Source organism: Mesocricetus auratus, unplaced genomic scaffold (genome assembly GCF_017639785.1).
Source record: "Mesocricetus auratus isolate SY011 unplaced genomic scaffold, BCM_Maur_2.0 Super-Scaffold_6723, whole genome shotgun sequence".
Taxonomy (NCBI): Eukaryota; Metazoa; Chordata; class Mammalia; order Rodentia; family Cricetidae; genus Mesocricetus; species Mesocricetus auratus.
In genome coordinates, this window is record NW_024429183.1 from 13,196,685 (window position 1) to 13,213,358 (window position 16,674).

General features: G+C 54.0%; 1 protein-coding gene across 1 annotated transcript in view; it reads right to left on the minus strand.

The window, feature by feature from the left end:
• Positions 1 to 292: 292 nt before the first annotated feature.
• Positions 293 to 16,674, minus strand: part of Vac14 (VAC14 component of PIKFYVE complex) — a 109,825-nt gene continuing 93,443 nt past the window's right edge. The window contains exons 15-19 of the mRNA XM_040736960.1: positions 10,206 to 10,380; positions 8,873 to 8,991; positions 7,771 to 7,850; positions 4,992 to 5,142; positions 293 to 921 (exon numbers count right to left, since the gene is read on the minus strand). Of these exons, the coding sequence (XP_040592894.1) occupies positions 759 to 921; positions 4,992 to 5,142; positions 7,771 to 7,850; positions 8,873 to 8,991; positions 10,206 to 10,380 (688 nt within the window). The 3' untranslated portion in view covers positions 293 to 758. The remainder of the gene's footprint in view (positions 922 to 4,991; positions 5,143 to 7,770; positions 7,851 to 8,872; positions 8,992 to 10,205; positions 10,381 to 16,674) is intronic.

Below are 16,674 nucleotides of genomic sequence, written 5' to 3' on the forward strand. Positions count from 1 at the left end.
TCAAAAGTTGGGGCATCCACCTCTGACTACTTTCCTCCCACCACCCCGTGATCTGTAGTGCCCTGCTTGTGGGGCCATCCACATCGCAGGGAGTCAGAAACCAGGATTAAGGAATGGGAGTAAAGTCAAGAGGAAGGTGCTGGTCCTGGGAATGGCTGAGCCCTGAACCACATCCCCTTCAGGTGAATGAGCAGGGCCTAGCATGAAGCCAGCTTTGCAGGACAGACAAGGCCCTAGGGCAGCCAGAGCGTCAGGCACAAGTGTCAGCAGAGAAGGAGCAGGCAGGCTTGGCTAAGGGTTCTGTCATTTCTTTATTGGGGCAGGGATGGACGTCATTCTGGTGACCTGTATGCATTATCCACGCAGATGTACACACACACACACATACACACACACACACACACACACACACACACACACACACACACTTACATACGTATACACCATGCCAGTGCTTTGGGGGCCAAGGTCAAGTTCTTCTCACAGGGTGACTAGAAAGAGGCTGCTTCTGGATTCCGAGGCTATGGCCTGACTCAGGAGGGAAGCCCTTGGTCCCAAGCCAGGTGTAGCTGACAGTGCTCAGGTCCAGGCACTCCACTGGCAGGAGCTGGAGTTGACAGAGCAGATGGTCCCTCCCTATCCTGGGCTGGTGGTCAGGTCCAGCCCTGCCTGAGACAGGTTCTCAGGCATCTTGTGACCTCAGGCTAGAGACCCTGAGTGCTTCATGGGCCACCTGGGCCCTTTCCATGACAGGCACATCAGAGGACAACTCTGCGGTCCAGGTGATCTCCACGCCCGCTGCGCTGGTGTCTTACTTCCAGGTGCTGTTTCTGGACTTTCTCGAAGTGCTGCAGTAGCTCTGTGTAGTCGATGCTGGGGGAGTCACCTTTTTGGGACTTGGGGGCAGCTTTCAGACTGTCTCTGGGAAGACAGGCAGAAGTTAGAATCAGTGTCTGTGCATGTGCATGATCCTGCCCAGAAACCCTTTCCAGCAGCCAGATCCACAGTGTTTGGGGTCCCATGTCTACCCCCTTCCTGTAGTCAGACCCACAGTGTTTGGGGTCCCAGGTCTACCCCCTTCCTGCAGCTGCTGGGAACAGCAACACAGTGCTTGGATGTCTCTCAGCCTGTGGGTTGCTGATGGCGCCCAGAGCAGGCACTGCACGGGGAAGCATTTCCTGTTTACCAGTGGCTCCCTTTGGGGTGAGAGCCAGGGCTAGCAGCCAGCCAGGAAGCCAGCTGGGGCCTGGAACAGGGTCTGTGGAGAAGGGGGAGGCAGCAGCCCAGCCCTTTCTCCGTGGCATGGCTGGTGATGTAGACAGCAGGGATCACTGAAGTCTCTGCTGAACCTGCAACTTGGCAGGGCATTGGGTTCCAGGGCCCGTGATCACTACTGTCCCCAGCAAAGAAGAGCTTATGTCACCCCTGGACCCACACTCCTGCTGCTACCATTCTCCTTTGCGGTTCTGCATAGCAGCATAGGCTGTGCACTGAGTGTCTGCAGTACACACGGCCCTCCCAACTGTCTGACGTACCAACCTTGTTGTCTCACAGGTTCCTGTCCCGTTGCTAAGTGTCTCTCCAGCATAGCTGTATGCACCCCCTGTGCCCCCTCCCTCACAGGCTTGGGAGCCCTGGCAAAGGGTTTCATGAAGACTGTGGGCCACTCACTTAAGCAGACTTCCTGGGACTTTGGAGTTAGTGAAGAGGCCCCAGCATGGCTGGTGCTAACAGCAGCCAAGGAAAGGAGCTAGGCAGGCCTGGCCTAGACATGTGACTTTGGGCATCTGACTCCATTTCTTAGTCTATAAAGGAGGTTGCCACAGGAGCCATGTCATGTCCTGGGTATAAGGTTCCCTCCTGATATTACATGAAAGACACTTGCCTGGTGTCTAGCCCCAGCTCAGGTATGAGATGGGCAACTACACACAGCCCTGGCTCTCAGAGAGCAGGCAGGCCAGGGCCTGGTACACCTGGCTGCTGTCTAGATTAGCGAGGCACAACGGAGATCCCACAATGGCAGCTTCCCCAGTGAGGTTGGCTGGGTTAGAAAAACCAATGGCTGAAACCAGAAGGTGTTGTGGCCTGCCCAGCTTCAGGCTAGGATCAGGGCACAACTGCTCCCAGATTCAACCTTGGAGACTCGAGTCTACCTCCCACGGGCCAGTCCACACGGCTCTTTCCTCTTTCAGGGAGGACACCCTGCCTGAAGACATCTCAGTGTCTATCTGTGGCCGAAGTTCTCCTGGGCCTTGGCCACTGCCTCCTGGTTGCCATTTCGGGGCTTCTGATGCTTGCTGACCCCTTGGGAATGGGAGAAAGGGATTCTCTGGCCCAGCAGCTATCCATGAAGGGAACAATCCAGACTCCTAAGGGGGCAGAGGCTTGGAGCTTGTAGCCCTAGGTCCAGGGGAGAGACTCAAGGTCACAGAGACGAGGGGGGGGGGTGCCCATGAGTCTACATGCTGTCTTGACAACACCCTTAGAAAACGTAGGGCCTAAGTTTAGGCAGGGACTAATTAGAGGGTTTGAGGGGTGTTGTCAGTCTGTCAGCTTGACACAAACTAGAGTTGCTTTGGAAGAGGGAGCTTCAACTGAGGAACTGCCTTCATCAGACTGGCCTGCAGGCAGGTATGTGGGGCATTTCTCGATTAATGACTGATGGGGGTGGTGCCACCCCTGCACAGGTAGGTGGTCCTGGGTTGTATAAGCCAGCAAGCTGAGGAAGCCATGCAGAGCAAACCAGTAGGCTACTTTCCTCCATGGTCTCTGCTTCAGCTCCTGCCCTGACTTCTCAGTGATGGACTGTCACCTGGAAGTGTAAGATGAAATAAACCCCTTCTTCCCAAGTTGCCTTTGCCAGTGTTTTGTCATAGCAATAGAAAGCAAACTGGAACAAAATGATAGACAGCCAGTTCTGCCCATGCTCGGGGACCCTTCCCAGCCTTGCTGCTTGCTTGAGGCAGCATCTTATGGACCTCAGGCTGGCCTTTATAGTCAAGGACACCTTTGAACTCCTGACTCTCCTGCCTTTACCTCTCTAGTGCTTGGATTATAAGCGTCACACCACCCATCACAACGCCGTGCTTTCTTTCCCATAATCCACCTGGCTGGCAGGGGGGAGTGGTGATTCCCCAGTCCAAAGCTGACACGCTGCCCCACCATCCCACCCACATATCTGCCACCAGCTTTTCTTTTGGAATCCCTCTTGCCTCGCTGAGGACGATTTTAAAGCCTGAGAGTGGCCTACGGTCCCCAAACCCTATCGAGACCACAGGAAGGTATGGGTGGGAGTGCATAAACCTCCCCAGCTGTTCTGCTTGCAGGCCAGCTGTCTGCCAGCTGCCTGGCCCACCCTAGGTTGGGACTGCCCACAGCCCCTTTCCAGAGTGTGAGCTGCCCCTCTGTACTCAACCCTGCAATCTGACTCCTCCTCCAGCTGTCTGAGGTCCTTTGCCACCCACTGTTTCCATGCCTGTATCTACATTCAATTTTCCCAGCTCTTCCCAAAGGCCGGCAGGCTGACAACACCCCAACACTTCCTTCTCATTTAGTCCACATGTGCATTTACCAAGAAACTGGGAGCCCAGAGAGGGTATGGAACTTGCCCGAGGCCACACAGCAAAGCTATGGAGAACTTAGGCCAGATCCTATTCCAGGTCTGAAACCATTCACTGACCCATATGAGAGTCATCTACACAAGGGCTTATTCCTTGGGCTCAAGATTATCTTGATGGACCATATACAGGCCGAGGAGACCCTTTTACTTAGTTCCTCTCTGGGGATTTATCTTGCCTTGACTTAGACAGCTTTCCTTCCCCTGCCACAGACCAGAAAGGGGCTCTGGTTTGTGGCCTGGCCTGAGGCCTCTCCCAGGGCAGAGCACTTCCTGCTGCCTTCTCCCTTCCTCCACCTCTCATCAGTGCCCATGGAAGACAGACCAAGGAGGCCTGTCACCACCTCAAGGCCTCTCTGCTCTCAGAAGCAGGGGATGCTCATCTGGGGGGGGGAACCCAGCCCAAGCCTGCGGTGGCTTTCCTGCATCCTGTGTATACTCAACACACCAAGCACTCCAGACTCTACTTGGTTGAAACTGGGGGCTGAAACGACTCAAGTCAGCACAAGGCTGACTGGGAAAGGGGCAGGAAAGAGCAGACCAGGCAGCAGGCCTGTCCTAAGGCTGTCTGCATCCACCCTCAGGACAAACGCCGCAGGGCTTCACTGCAGCAAGGCGCCAGGCCTGCTGAGTGGCTCCAATGGCCTAGGAGGGAATTCTAGACACACAGGGCAGCTGATGCAAGCTGGGTGCACTCCATTCAGCGTAAATCTTCCCAGTGGCTCTGCTTGTTTCCATGGCGACCTGACAAGTGAAATTTTCCATCTCTGATGCCAAATGCCTGTGGATGAGGCAAAGCCTCCAAGGGTTACCAAATATAGACACAGCCCAACAGGCTGTGGGGCCATGGCCAGCACAGGGGTTCAGGGTGGGAGCTTGGACCCCCTTGCCCAGAGGATGCCAGGCTGGGCCAGTCAGACATGTTCCTCCTGAGAACAGGACCCTCCCTAGCAGAGAAGCTCCTGTTCCTCTGGAATGGTGGTGGCAAGGTCCTAGTGATGTTGGGGCTCTCAGAGGGCCAGGTTTGAACATCTGCTAGAATGGAATGGCAAGGCATCTAAGTTTGGGAGGTGCCTAAGACTCAGCTCTACCTGGCTCTCTGGACCCCTCACTCTCCATCCCTGGAGCTTCTTTCTCCAGGGGCCTCTGCTAGGCAAAGATCTCAAACTGAAGCCTAGTCTCTCTGAGTTCCCCCAAGCTGCTCAGAAAAGCATGGCTATATATTTCTTCCCCTTAAACACTACCAGAACCTCCCATGTTGAGATCTGCTGTGGATTTGGAGACAAAAGGTGGGGTGGACGGGGCTGAAGTGACAAAGGGGTAAAGTATGACAGGGCCTGGAGGCCGAGGGCAGTGTCCGGGGCCCGGCACTCACTCAGTCTGCAGCAGCTCCGGGTTGGGCACGCACTGGAGCCGGTGAGAGAGCAGCTGGAAGGCACTGCTCTGGGGCAGCAGCATGAGCAGGCCATACAGGGCCTTGATCAGGTATGGGTTGTTCTTCACATCCAGCAGCTGCAGGCGCAGATCTGTCTCGGGACAGAGGTCAAGGGTCAGGGATCCTGGCCCTGCTCTGGAATATAGGAGCCCAGATCCCCTGCCTTCTCCTGTCTGGAGAGGCCTGGAAGTGTCCTGGACCTAGCCCTGATAGGCACACCTGTCTTACGACGAAGTAGTGGCTCCCCCACAGACAGCCAGGCCCGGGACCCTTTTCTCAGAGAACTGAAGCCATTTCTGTGACCTAATTTTTCCCTACCCACCCATTTGACTGACATATCTAGTTGCCCCTTCAGCCTAAGATCCCCAAACCTGCTGTTGGGTTAGGCCCACCTCCCCTAGGCTCAGCTGCTTCCTTGGTAATGAGGGCTGGGGGGTGGGGGCTTGTAGAATAACAGATTCCCCAGTTGGCTCTGCACGTGCCAGCACGTGAGCTATAAATAGGGTGAGCTGGAGAGAAAGAGTGGATTAGGCTTTGCTGAGGGAGGGCAGGATGAGAAAATGCCTTTTTGTGTAGTGAGGCACACACCAAAGCCCTGAGTGTCTGGGAGGTGATTTGGATATTCGACTTAGACACAGCCGCTTATCGCCCCACCCCTTCAAAGGCAGGGACACTCTTGCTTTCTGGCCAGCATCTGTATCTACCCTAGGAGTTTGGACCTGCTAGTGGTCAGCTGCATCTCAAGGTGGCAGCTTATCCAAGGCCTGCTGGGGAGACCGGATGGGAGAGATGCTCTCCCTTCCCTCCTGGACCCTGTAGTACCACTGTTCCTCCTGCAGCTTAGACCTTGGCAGACAAGTGTAGACAATGAGCTACACCTTCCAGAGTAGCCCCGGGCCTTGGAGAGTGGTCTTGCTTCCCAGCAGGAGTTGGGCAAGGAGCTTGGGAGGATGCAGGTAGCAGGTAGCAGAGGACTAGGTGGCCTCTTTTAGTTCCTCCCCTTATTCCAAGAGGCAGAAGTCACAGACACCTATGATATGCTAACATACATATCTGATATTCATCTGAGTTTCCCAGCACAGAACTTCTACAATCCTCAGTCTCTGAAACAAAAAGTCTTGCTTGCTGATGTACTGAAGGTTGAGCTGATCTCCAATGGCCAAAGCAAATCAATGCTTAAATAATGAAGCTCCCATAAGAACTCAGGCTTGGATTAGGAAAGGTATGTCATCCTCTTTCTCCAATTCCACTGTAGTGTCCTTTATGAGAAGCTGCAAATGTGCTTCCCAGAGTTCTGTGAGCCACTCAAGCAAACTAATCAAACCCAAGGGCTTGTTTGAGCCCTGCTTTATAGCTGGGTAGTAAGAAGCCCAGGGCTGTGAGACTGGGTGCTAGCTCCAGGTAGGCTGTGTGAGGACTGAACTGCATTGGAGGGTGCTCGGCTAGCTGGGGGAGCACGGAGGAACCCTGCTGGGTTACAGAGGAGCTGATCTGCAAGGTGTGTGCATAGGAAACCTTTTTACCATGCACACAGCTCTGGAGAGGCCGGAACCTACTTCCACTTCCCTTTGGGCCTAGAGGAAACTAGGCCTGCCTTTCATCTTTGCGGTCAGCACTTTCCCCATCTTATTCTTCGGGGTGAGCTGCTCAGGGCTTTCTCTGGATCAGTCTAGACTTGCCTTGGGGGGGGGGTCCCTCTACCCTGTGGGACCCTCAGTAGGGGAGATGCCAGGCAGCCAGCGCATGCTTTGGATGGGTTGGGAAGAGGGTTTCTCTCCTGACTCCAGGACCTGAGTCACTGCAGCCCCTGCCACTTGGAGCCGTGGGTCCTTTAGCTGTGAGGGAGCTGTGGAGGAGGATCCTTGAGCCCCTGCTGCTGAGGTTAGGAAGGTGGTTACAGCCAGGGCTGCCTCTGGCTTCCCTAGCACACTGTAAATATACATATTATTTGGAGTGTTTGCTGCTGTGGGGAGCAGGCGCTGCATATGTGGAGGTGTCAAGATCTGTGCTAGCCCAGCTAGTGCTGCTTCTGCACATTCAGCCTGGGTGTTACTCACTAGGCAGCTCCTGCCCATTGGCTCCTGGCAAATGCTACCTCTCCTTTAGGAGAGGAGAGAGCACAGCTCCTGGACAAGCAGGAATATGTGTAAGGGGTGCCTAGACCCCCAGAGAGTCAGGGAAGAGGCAGTAGGCTGGAGAGGAACAGCTAGGGACAGCCCAGGGCAGGATCTGGTTTTAACATTTTGAAGGGTTTCATGTTAGCACTAGCCCGTGTGTATGTGACACATTTTGAGGAAGCAGACAAAATTAAGTTCTGATGCCATGCACCCTATGCCACTCCAGTTGGCATCTTATCGCCAGCCACTATCAACTCTTTTTTTTTTGGTTTTTTCGAGACAGGGTTTCTCTGTGGCTTTGGAGGCTGTCCTGGAACTAGCTCGGTAGACTAGGCTGGCCTCGAACTCACAGAGATCCGCCTGCCTCTGCCTCCCGAGTGCTGGGATTAAAGGCGTGCGCCACCACCGTCCGGCCCACTATCAACTCTTAATATTACGTTCTTGACATTCTAGTACACTCATGGGGCCATTGCCCTCTTTTCCCTCTCCATGTTCAGGCAAGATGGTATCTGAACTTGGCTCCAACCCCCCCTTCTCCGTCCAGGCCAGCTGAAGGCCATGGCAGGTGTATTCAGGGCAAGGGTCTGGACAGCGACTCTTACATGTAAAGATGGGACACTCAATCAGCTGCACCAGTTTGTCCACCTCTGTAAGGAAGTCCACGGTGACTTCCAGGTCCCCACTGGGTGGGCAGTCAAGGAAAGTCTCCCCATTGGGAGTATCTTTGCCCAAGGGTGGCAAAGGATAGACCCTAGGGCCTGGGCTCAGAATCCCATGTCCCTCCTGAGACCTAGTTTACAGTGCACAGCCTGGCTCTCTCCAAGTGGGCTTTAGCACATGAGAAATATAGGTGTATTCTCTGCCTGTCTGTCCTTCTAGATGGGACGTGGCCCAGCTGTCCCTTTTGCATGGGTGCTTGGATTCTACTTCTACAGCTGTCCTTTGCCTTCCTAGGCCCAGGAAGACACTTACTGTGGCCTTATAGCTCAGGAGAGGGTTGGGCAGGAGAGGCTCCTGGTTTTTGCCTGAGAGGACAACTCATTGGCAGGCTAGGGGAGCTTGGGAATTGGGTGTTCTGGTCTCTGGATCACATGAGTGGCCGAGTAGGGCAGGTTTAGGCTTTGGAAGGGTGGCAGACAAGAACACACTAGACACTTCACTGAAGCCTTCACGGCTCCCGGCTCTGGGCCATCACAGCAGGAGGTGAGCCTTATTGCCTGAATATTGTCTTGATCCTAGGTCGCAAGTCAGGCTCAAAGATAAGGGTGTTCTGCTTCTCAGTGGCAGATTAAAAACAATTCTGACTACGGATGCCTTCTGGTGAGGCAGGTAAGTCTTGTGTGTGGGGTGGGCTCCTGGCCCTTCTTGAAGCTTCCCAAGTTTTGCCATGTGAGTCAGCTCTACAGGCCTGCCCAGCATGTTCTTGTAACAAGGTCTTTTCTATCTATAGAAGGGGCTAGCAAGAGATATAGGGAACTGAGTACCCTTTTCTTCTCTTACTCAGCCTGAGGTTTTCCAGGTCTGCCTCCTCTTCAGGAGGCTCTAAAGGGGCCCTGTTTACCAATAACAACCCCTTCCTGAACATACCCCACGGCAACCCTGGTGGAGGCCTTGGTGATGTCCCAACCCTGGAAGATGGGTATAGGACGGTGGCAGTAGGGCCACTCCTGGCCCCACTGGGGACTGACCGACAGTGAAGGATACAACTTCTGGATGAGGTCATAGGCGTGCCGGTAGTTCTGGGTGAGGAAACAGAGTGACACGGTGGTGACTGGGTTGTGGCACCAGGAGCGATACAGGCAGCAGAAGAGGTTCTGGCTTTCCTGGGGGAGAGGTGCAGCAGTTAGAAGGCTCGCTCGCTGTCACTGGGCCCACACAGGACCTATGAAGGAAGGACCTTGAGGGGCTGTGACACGGGGCTCTTGGGGGGAGCTGGGGTGCCAGCTCAGCACTGGGCTGTGTTTGGCAGCCCTGCTGGGAACGAGCTGTCACAAAGGAAATGCTGACAGCTCCTCAGACCCTGTCATTACCTCCTGGCCTCACAGAGCCACGTGGTAGTGGCAGCAAGGGCCTACTCAAAAGTGAGCCTACCCTTTGTAAGCTGGCATTTCTGCCCCTGGCAAAATGACAGTAATTGTCTCTCAGAACTCTGTGGTTCCAGAGCTTGGGGCTGGGAAGAAATCTCCTCAGGGGCTAGTCTCCTCAGTCCTTCAGATCCCACCTTCCCCTACTTTGGCAGCCCACTTGACGCTCTCAGTGTACCGGGAAACCAGTCCTGCAGTTGAGCCCATACTCAAGGAGCCCTGAGCCTGAAGAAAATTCTTAAAGCCTCTGCAAATGTCTGCAAGGAACCCCCAGAGGAAGGCAGGGCTGTGGACTGGCACTCCAAGCCACTTGGCCTCAGAGGTCCTCACAGACCAGGGCTTAAATGTCCTTGAGCCTCCCAGGGAGGGGTTGCATTAGGGTCATGCTGGGCAGGGGGCAGAGGTAAAGTGACCCAAACCCAGATTGGGAAATAAATCCTTGGCCCTCGTGTTTCCACGATGGCATTGGTCCCTGTAAGCTGAGGGAAGCCCACTCAGTGCCTTGGCCACATCATGTGGACCTGTGAGAGGCATGTCTCCTAGGCCTGCAGTGTCTCTCTGATCTTCCTGGTCTACCTTTGGGCAACCTTACCCAAAGCCTGGGACAGGAAACAATGACTGACGACAGGCATTTTATGAGACAGATGTGTCCAGCTGTGGGAGTGGGGCCAGAGCAAGGAGGAACACAAGGAGAGCAATTAACCCTTTGTTTCCCAGCACTATTTCAGTTTTGACCACGAGAAGGGACTTTGCTGAGCGGGGTATCTCAGAACCAGCAGAGCCTGCTTCCAAAGGGACAGTGAGAGGTGGGGCAGAAACTGGGAGAGCATGTGGACAGGCCTTGTGAAGGGACGACTCCCAGCTTAGCCACCCGCTGTGAGCCTCCTGGGACCAGCTGAGGATGAGCTGCATGCCTGCACACCCACAGACCTAACACTGGGGGCACAGAGTACCAGAGTCTTCAGGTCCTTGAGCTGGTTTCTCAGCTGGAAGAGCTCAGTGGAAGTGAGCAGGATAGTATTGAGGGTGTGCACCATGGTGGACGCGAACTTGAGGTCCTCCTCCCGAAGCAGGATGTCTGCCATAGAGTGGAAGATGTTCTCTGCATTCAGCAGGAGGCAGAGCTGCCTGGAAAGCAAGCCAGAAAAGGTGAGACTATGGAGGCTTTTAAGGGCCCTAGAGGAATCTGCTCTATCCTAGGGCTGGAGGTGGGGGCCTCAGTGCTGGCGTGTGTGTGGAAATGGGACCACGGAGCACACAGAACGCCCGCTCTTAACTTCCCGTCATCACCTACCTTGATCCAGAAACCATGGTTTATACGCTCTATTTGTATCCCTCCTCCCCAGGCCTCTGGCTACCAGGGATGCACCAAGATACCATTCTAGGATTTCATACACATCAACAAATCTGTATATCATGTGTGTCTCCCACATACATCAACAATACCTCCGGCTCCCATGCCAAGGTGTTCCTGCCTTTCTCTGACCTTCCTTCTCTCTAGACTTCATCTTCATCTGAGAATATCTCCACATACAAGTCGTGAAAGCTCCTTGGGGTCAGAGTGTCTGTGCTGCTCAGTTGTGGCCTTAGCTGGAGGGATTCCTGTAGGTCACTGGGTCTGGCAGCACTTGTGGACTGAATGGACCCTCTGTCAACCCAGAGGCACAGGGAGGTTGGACCCTCTGTCAACCCAGAGGCACAGGAAAGTGAAGCAACTGGACCGTAGTGGTGCCTGGCTCCACTGACCCCCATGTATTTCTTTTTGTCAGAGCCTTGGGGTGAGGACTGGGCTCTAAGAAAGAGGCTCTGCTACCAAAGAGGAACCTGGAGAATGAAGAAAAGTGGGTTTCCCAGGGTCCCTGGGGCAAGGTGAAATAACAGCAGACAAGCGTAGCTTGAAGTCAGGCTGGGAGGGGCCTGTTGGTGGAGCAGGAGTGGGCAACGGGCTAGTGAGCAGGTGCGTGTATCTGCTTCCTGTTGGATAGGGACTAGTGGTTCAACGTACCTTGTCCCATGGCCTCTGGCGTGGGGCTGATGTCCTCTGCCTGCCTGCCTGTCCCTACCCCGGGGAAGCAGCACCACCAACTAGGCAAGGGGTAGAGGCTTCAGGTATTGTGCACTGTACAACACGAACCACGCTTTGAGACAACAAGCCTGAAACAAGGTTACTTCTTCCCAGGCACCGGACTTGTCTGGAACTTGATCAAGGCTGCATTTCTTTCTTTTTTATGAACACCAGTCATGGCTTTGCATCTAGGCTTGAGAGGATTCTGCCATATCTCCAGACCCAGCCAAGAAACCCAGAGTATTTGGTAATGGAAGGCAAACTATGAAGTGCAAATATCTCTAGCCTAGATCCAATGGAACCTGTGGCCTCACACCCGGCCAGATGATCCCAGTATCTCTGTACAGCAATTCTTAATGTTTTAACTGGGGGCAATACCCGTCTAAAATGGGGGGAGCAACCAGAAGGCAGGTTGCCCAGTTGCTCATGTGAGGTGCCCAGTGTTTGGTGCATGGCACCCAGGGACAAAAGCCTCCAAGATACAGATGACAGTCAGCAGGCAGGTGGTAGCTCTTCTGTAGAAGTCAGACAATGTTTACTGCCCCCGTCCACCCAGGGATGAGCCCTGTCTCCAAGGCCGTGGGACAGAAATGTTCAAAAAGGGCAGTCTGGGGAGAAGAGTACTGACAAATGGTCACAAGTGTCTGTCGCCTGCAGCTGCTGCCGTCTCCATGACAGAGGCCAGCAGCTGAACGGCTGCCAGGCAGTGCTTTCCAAGGACCCCAGGCCAGCCAGGCTGGAACTTGCAGCAGCTGGAGGGTTAGGGATGGTTTGGAGGGACAGGAAAGGCTGAGAAGAAGCAGGAAGGTACCATGGCCCCTGCTGTGCCTGAGAACCCGGGGAATGCTGCCTGCCTGATGGTGCTATAGGTCAGGTGGTAGAGCTTGCTTGCCATTGGTTCCCTCTACCTCACCCGGCCGTGCCACACCCCTCCTCTCTGGTCTTTGACTCCCAGTGGGCTCGAGTCCCACGAATATTTTCAAAGTGGCCTAGAGTCTGTGACTTCCATATGTGCCCCTCCTTCCCTGGGCTTCACTGAAGGGACTCTTAGCGGGGACAGTCCCTGTGGATATCTCCCAGGCATTCTGAGCATCACAGGTCCACAAGGAGACTCTTGGTATCCCTGCGGATTCACCTTTCTGTGGGAGTAAACTCCATTATACAGCCCACTCCACTCCCTGATCCCCGGTCATTAATCCTGGTTCAGCCATAGGCTTTGAGCATCTCCCCCTCAGCATCATCTTTGGGCTACCACTGCCCTGGGGAAAAAGCCAGCCACATCCTCCTGGCCAGTACCAAGACACCCCTCAGTCTGACTCCTCCTCATTTAAAAGAAAATTATTTACTTTAAAAATATTTTTATTAGGGCTGGAGAGATGACTCAGAGGTTAAGCACTGCCTGCTCTTCCAGAGGTCCTGAGTTCAATTCCCAGCAACCACATGGTGGTTCACAACCAGCTGTAATGAGATCTGGTGCCCTCTTCTGGCCTGCAGGCATACATGCAGGCAGAACACTATATATAACAAACCTTAAAAATATTTTTATTATTTTTAATTGTGTGTATTAGTACAGGTGCCCACAGAGGCCGGGGGCCTCAGATGCCCTTGTAGTGGCAGTTACAGATGGTTGTGAGATGCCCAACGTAGGTACTGGGAACCAAACTTGGGTCCTCTGTAAAAGCAGTATGAACTCAAAAAGCTAAGCGCTCTTTCCAGGCCCTCTCACACCAGCTCTGACAAATCTAAAAGGCAGACCCAACCTGGTCCCTCTCTTCCTTAGGGCCTCATCTATGGCTTCTGGTTGGATCTACTGTGAAGTCCGGCTTCTGCTGCTGAGTACAAAACCCCTCTCGCCCCAGTTTCAGCACCCCTTTCTCCCTTAGGGACACCTCAGCTTCTGGGCTTGTCTTCTTTTTTTTTTTTTTTTTTGATTTTTCGAGACAGGGTTTCTCTGTGGCTTTGGAGGCTGTCCTGGAACTCGCTTGGTAGTCCAGGCTAGTCTCGAACTCACAGAGATCCGCCTTCTGGGCTTGTCTTCTGATGTGGACCTTACCACATCGGTTGTGCTGACTTCTGGCTATCGAGGCCTCTTGTCTACTTTGCATCCTGAGGAAGCCTGGGTGTGATGTGCCTTCTCTGCCTTCCAACCTCTTCGAAGAGCAGACCCTATTTCGTTCAGAGCACCGTCACTGTGGCTGCACTTTTGCTAGACTCTTGTCTGCTACCCTCAGGTACCTACACTAAGAGGGCCTGATGCCCAGCAGCTGTGCCATCACGATGGTTGGATGTTGCCGCGAGAAGGGACCTTGCTCTCCACGTTCAAAGGCTTCATGTACAGAGGCTGGGGAAATGGCTCAGGGGTTACAGTGTGTGCTATCTGAGCGGGAGGACCTGAAATGCATGTAAACGCGGGGTGGGTATGATGGCCAGCCACAGAAGGTGGAAATCAGAGCAGACTAGACATGTCAGCAAGCTCTAGGTTTGAGAGACCCCACCTTAATGAATATGACAGAAGAGCTAATGAGGATGAATCCCAACCTCAACCTTGGGCCTCTACATGCATGTGCACACATATGTATGTCCACACATGAAAAAACATGCCTCCCTACTACATACACAGGAAAAATGGGAAAAGAATAAAAAAGTACACAGACAGGTCTACAGGTATTACTGTTCTCAATTCTGGCACTTTGCTCATCCACAGGCAGGTGCCTACATGCTCTGTCTCTCCTGACTTCCCTGGGGAGGCTAGTTCATCTTAGGAAGACTCCAGAGCACACACTTCCATGGCAGCCTGAACAGCAGGCTGGAACACAAACTACACGCGGCCGCCCTCTTTGCTTTGCTGAGGTAACGAAACACAGTAACAAAAGGTCTCTTTGGCTCATTGTTCTGGAGGCTCCAGTACAAACCTGGAGGCCCTCTGACTTTGGGCCTAAGTTGGGGATGGCCTCCCATGTTGGGAGCAAATTGTGAGGCAAAACACTTCCATCAGAAGCCAGGAAGCAGAGAGAGACTGAGGTTCCACAACCCCTCCAAGGGCATGCTCCCAGTGACCTCCCAACAGCTCCACGCTGGGGACCACATGTGGGTCTTTACCATATGATCCTCTAGGAGGCAGTACTTAAGTTCTAACCACAGCTCCTTCTCACCAGGAGTCTCGCTTGTGAAAGGCCATAGTGCAGAGTGAGAAGCTGGGAACAGGTCCCTAGAGAGCAAGAGTGGGAAGCCCCCACCAAGGCCTGACTCTGAGCTCCTCCTGATGCTCTGGACATCTGATGAGAACCTCACCCCAGGAGACTGCTAGGCAGAGCCTGGTGGGCTGTACTTCTGGCCAGCAGCTCCCAAGGCTCCTGCTGGGTGGGTGTTTTTAGTCCTTCAGGTAGGACTTGTGGAAGGAGGCAGAGGTGGGCCCAATACCTCCCACACTTCCCTGTCACAAAGGTGCAGCACAGGCCAGGTCAGGGCAAGAAGAGCAGCTCTGTCCTGTCCAGCGTGCCCACCACGTCAAGGTGCTGCCCTAGGAAGCAAAGAGGACAGGAGGCAAGTCTACGTAGGATGGGGAGGGGAGGAGGCAGGAAGAGAGAGTGCGAACAGGCACTTTGTCAGAATAGGGTGCTTGTATATCCACCACCAGGAAGCAGGGAGGGATAACTCCAAATCCCATCCCAGGACTGCACAGGCAGCCACAGCTTCAAGTGCCTGGCACTGGAGTGTGAACAAGGCCTTCTGTGGTTTTCTGCAGTTTGCAGAAAGAGTCTGGGGTTCAGGGAGGACCAGGCTGCTGGTCAGGTCACGTAGATGACTGGAGAGGAAAAATGGAGAATGCAGAATCAGAAGAGTCAGCTTTCTGAGCCTGAGCTCTTCCTCATCACTCTGCCTCTCGTGTGCCTGTCCCTGCCCAGTGGAGGCCTGGCAGATGGCTGCCTTGCAGGGCTGCTGCGTCATCACTTCTCTGCTGAGTCCCAGCCTGGCTTGAGCTGCCTGCTTGGCTCTCAAGCATAGCGTCAATAATGGAACACAGCTTGCAAGCATTACACATTTGCCCATGTTTTTTAATACCCATATTAAAGTGCTATTCATCACGAGACAATGGCCTGGAAAGTGCTTAGGGACAAGGTAGAGCGCTGGGGTGGGAAGCAACTTCAACAGGGTCTCTGAGGGGTCATCTCGTGCTAACTAACCTGGACATGGGTCCGTGTCTGTGTCCTTTCAGTAAGAAGCCCCTGATGTGGGCCTGTGACTCAGGAAATGGCAGGAGGGAAGTGGCTAGGTATGTGTGGTCATGTACTACTTAGGAAGGGTCTCACTAGGCAGCAGCTGGCTGCTGGCCTCCAACTGGGGCTCCAAGCCTATCAGGCCCAGCCCAGAGCCTTGTGGGCGTGGTTCTGCCCCTCCCCCCATTTTGTGCTTCCTGAGTGCTGTCTAGTTGGGTAATGGCTGCTCCTTGCTCCTCCAATACAGACCCAGGGCTCCCAAGGAACAGCCAAACACCCCTGGGACTCAAGAGAGGGACTGCTACTTTTCCCTGGGAGCTGAGACAACACTGCTTTGCCCATAGGGATCTTCTCTGGGAGGCCAGTGTCAGCTAGAGGCGCTGCACCGCACCTACCAGGTTGCTGTGAACATGTACCTCACTGTCACCTCGATCGCTATCCTTGGAGAGCCGGAGGAAGGTGTGTTCCCCAAGCCCCCACCTGGTACTCACCCATTAGTCTCAACCGTTGGGAACACTGCCCCAAGGGAGGAAGGCCTTACTAGTTTTGTAAGTGGCTCCGGAGCCACTAGTGGTCATACCAGGCAGGAGAAAGCTTGACCCAGAGCAAGAGAAGAGCCAGGCACCAACAGATGTCTCCCTCTGGTGTGCTTTCCTTCTGCTGTGTTTTCCTGGGGAACTGAACTTGACATGTGGCTTTAGGTTCTTCCCAGGGCCCTACTCCCCTACATCCTTCAAGTATAAGCTAGCACAGTTACAAGGCCAAACAAGCCTCCCCCACCCACGTTGTCACCAATCCTTCCCAGATCCTCAGACCTCATGCTCCGGACATTCATGTCGGCCCCCTTCACGGATTCTTCTGGCTCTGACTCTGAGTCTTGTAAGGCATGCTGCTTCCCCATGGTCCCTCCCGGCCTGACTTGTTTCATCATAGCATGAGCGAGGCGAGATGACACGGGACCTGAGGGCAGCTAGGGAGGGGGCTGTGTCACTTGCTGGACATTCAGGCTGCTGACTTCCTCTTCCTTCCCACCCTGTTTTAGGGAGTGACAAAAAGCAGAAGCAGAAAGGCCTCTGACCTCCAGCAGGAATATTTGGGGAAGTGCTCAGTCTGGAAGGAAGGGAGAGTCCTTCCACTAGC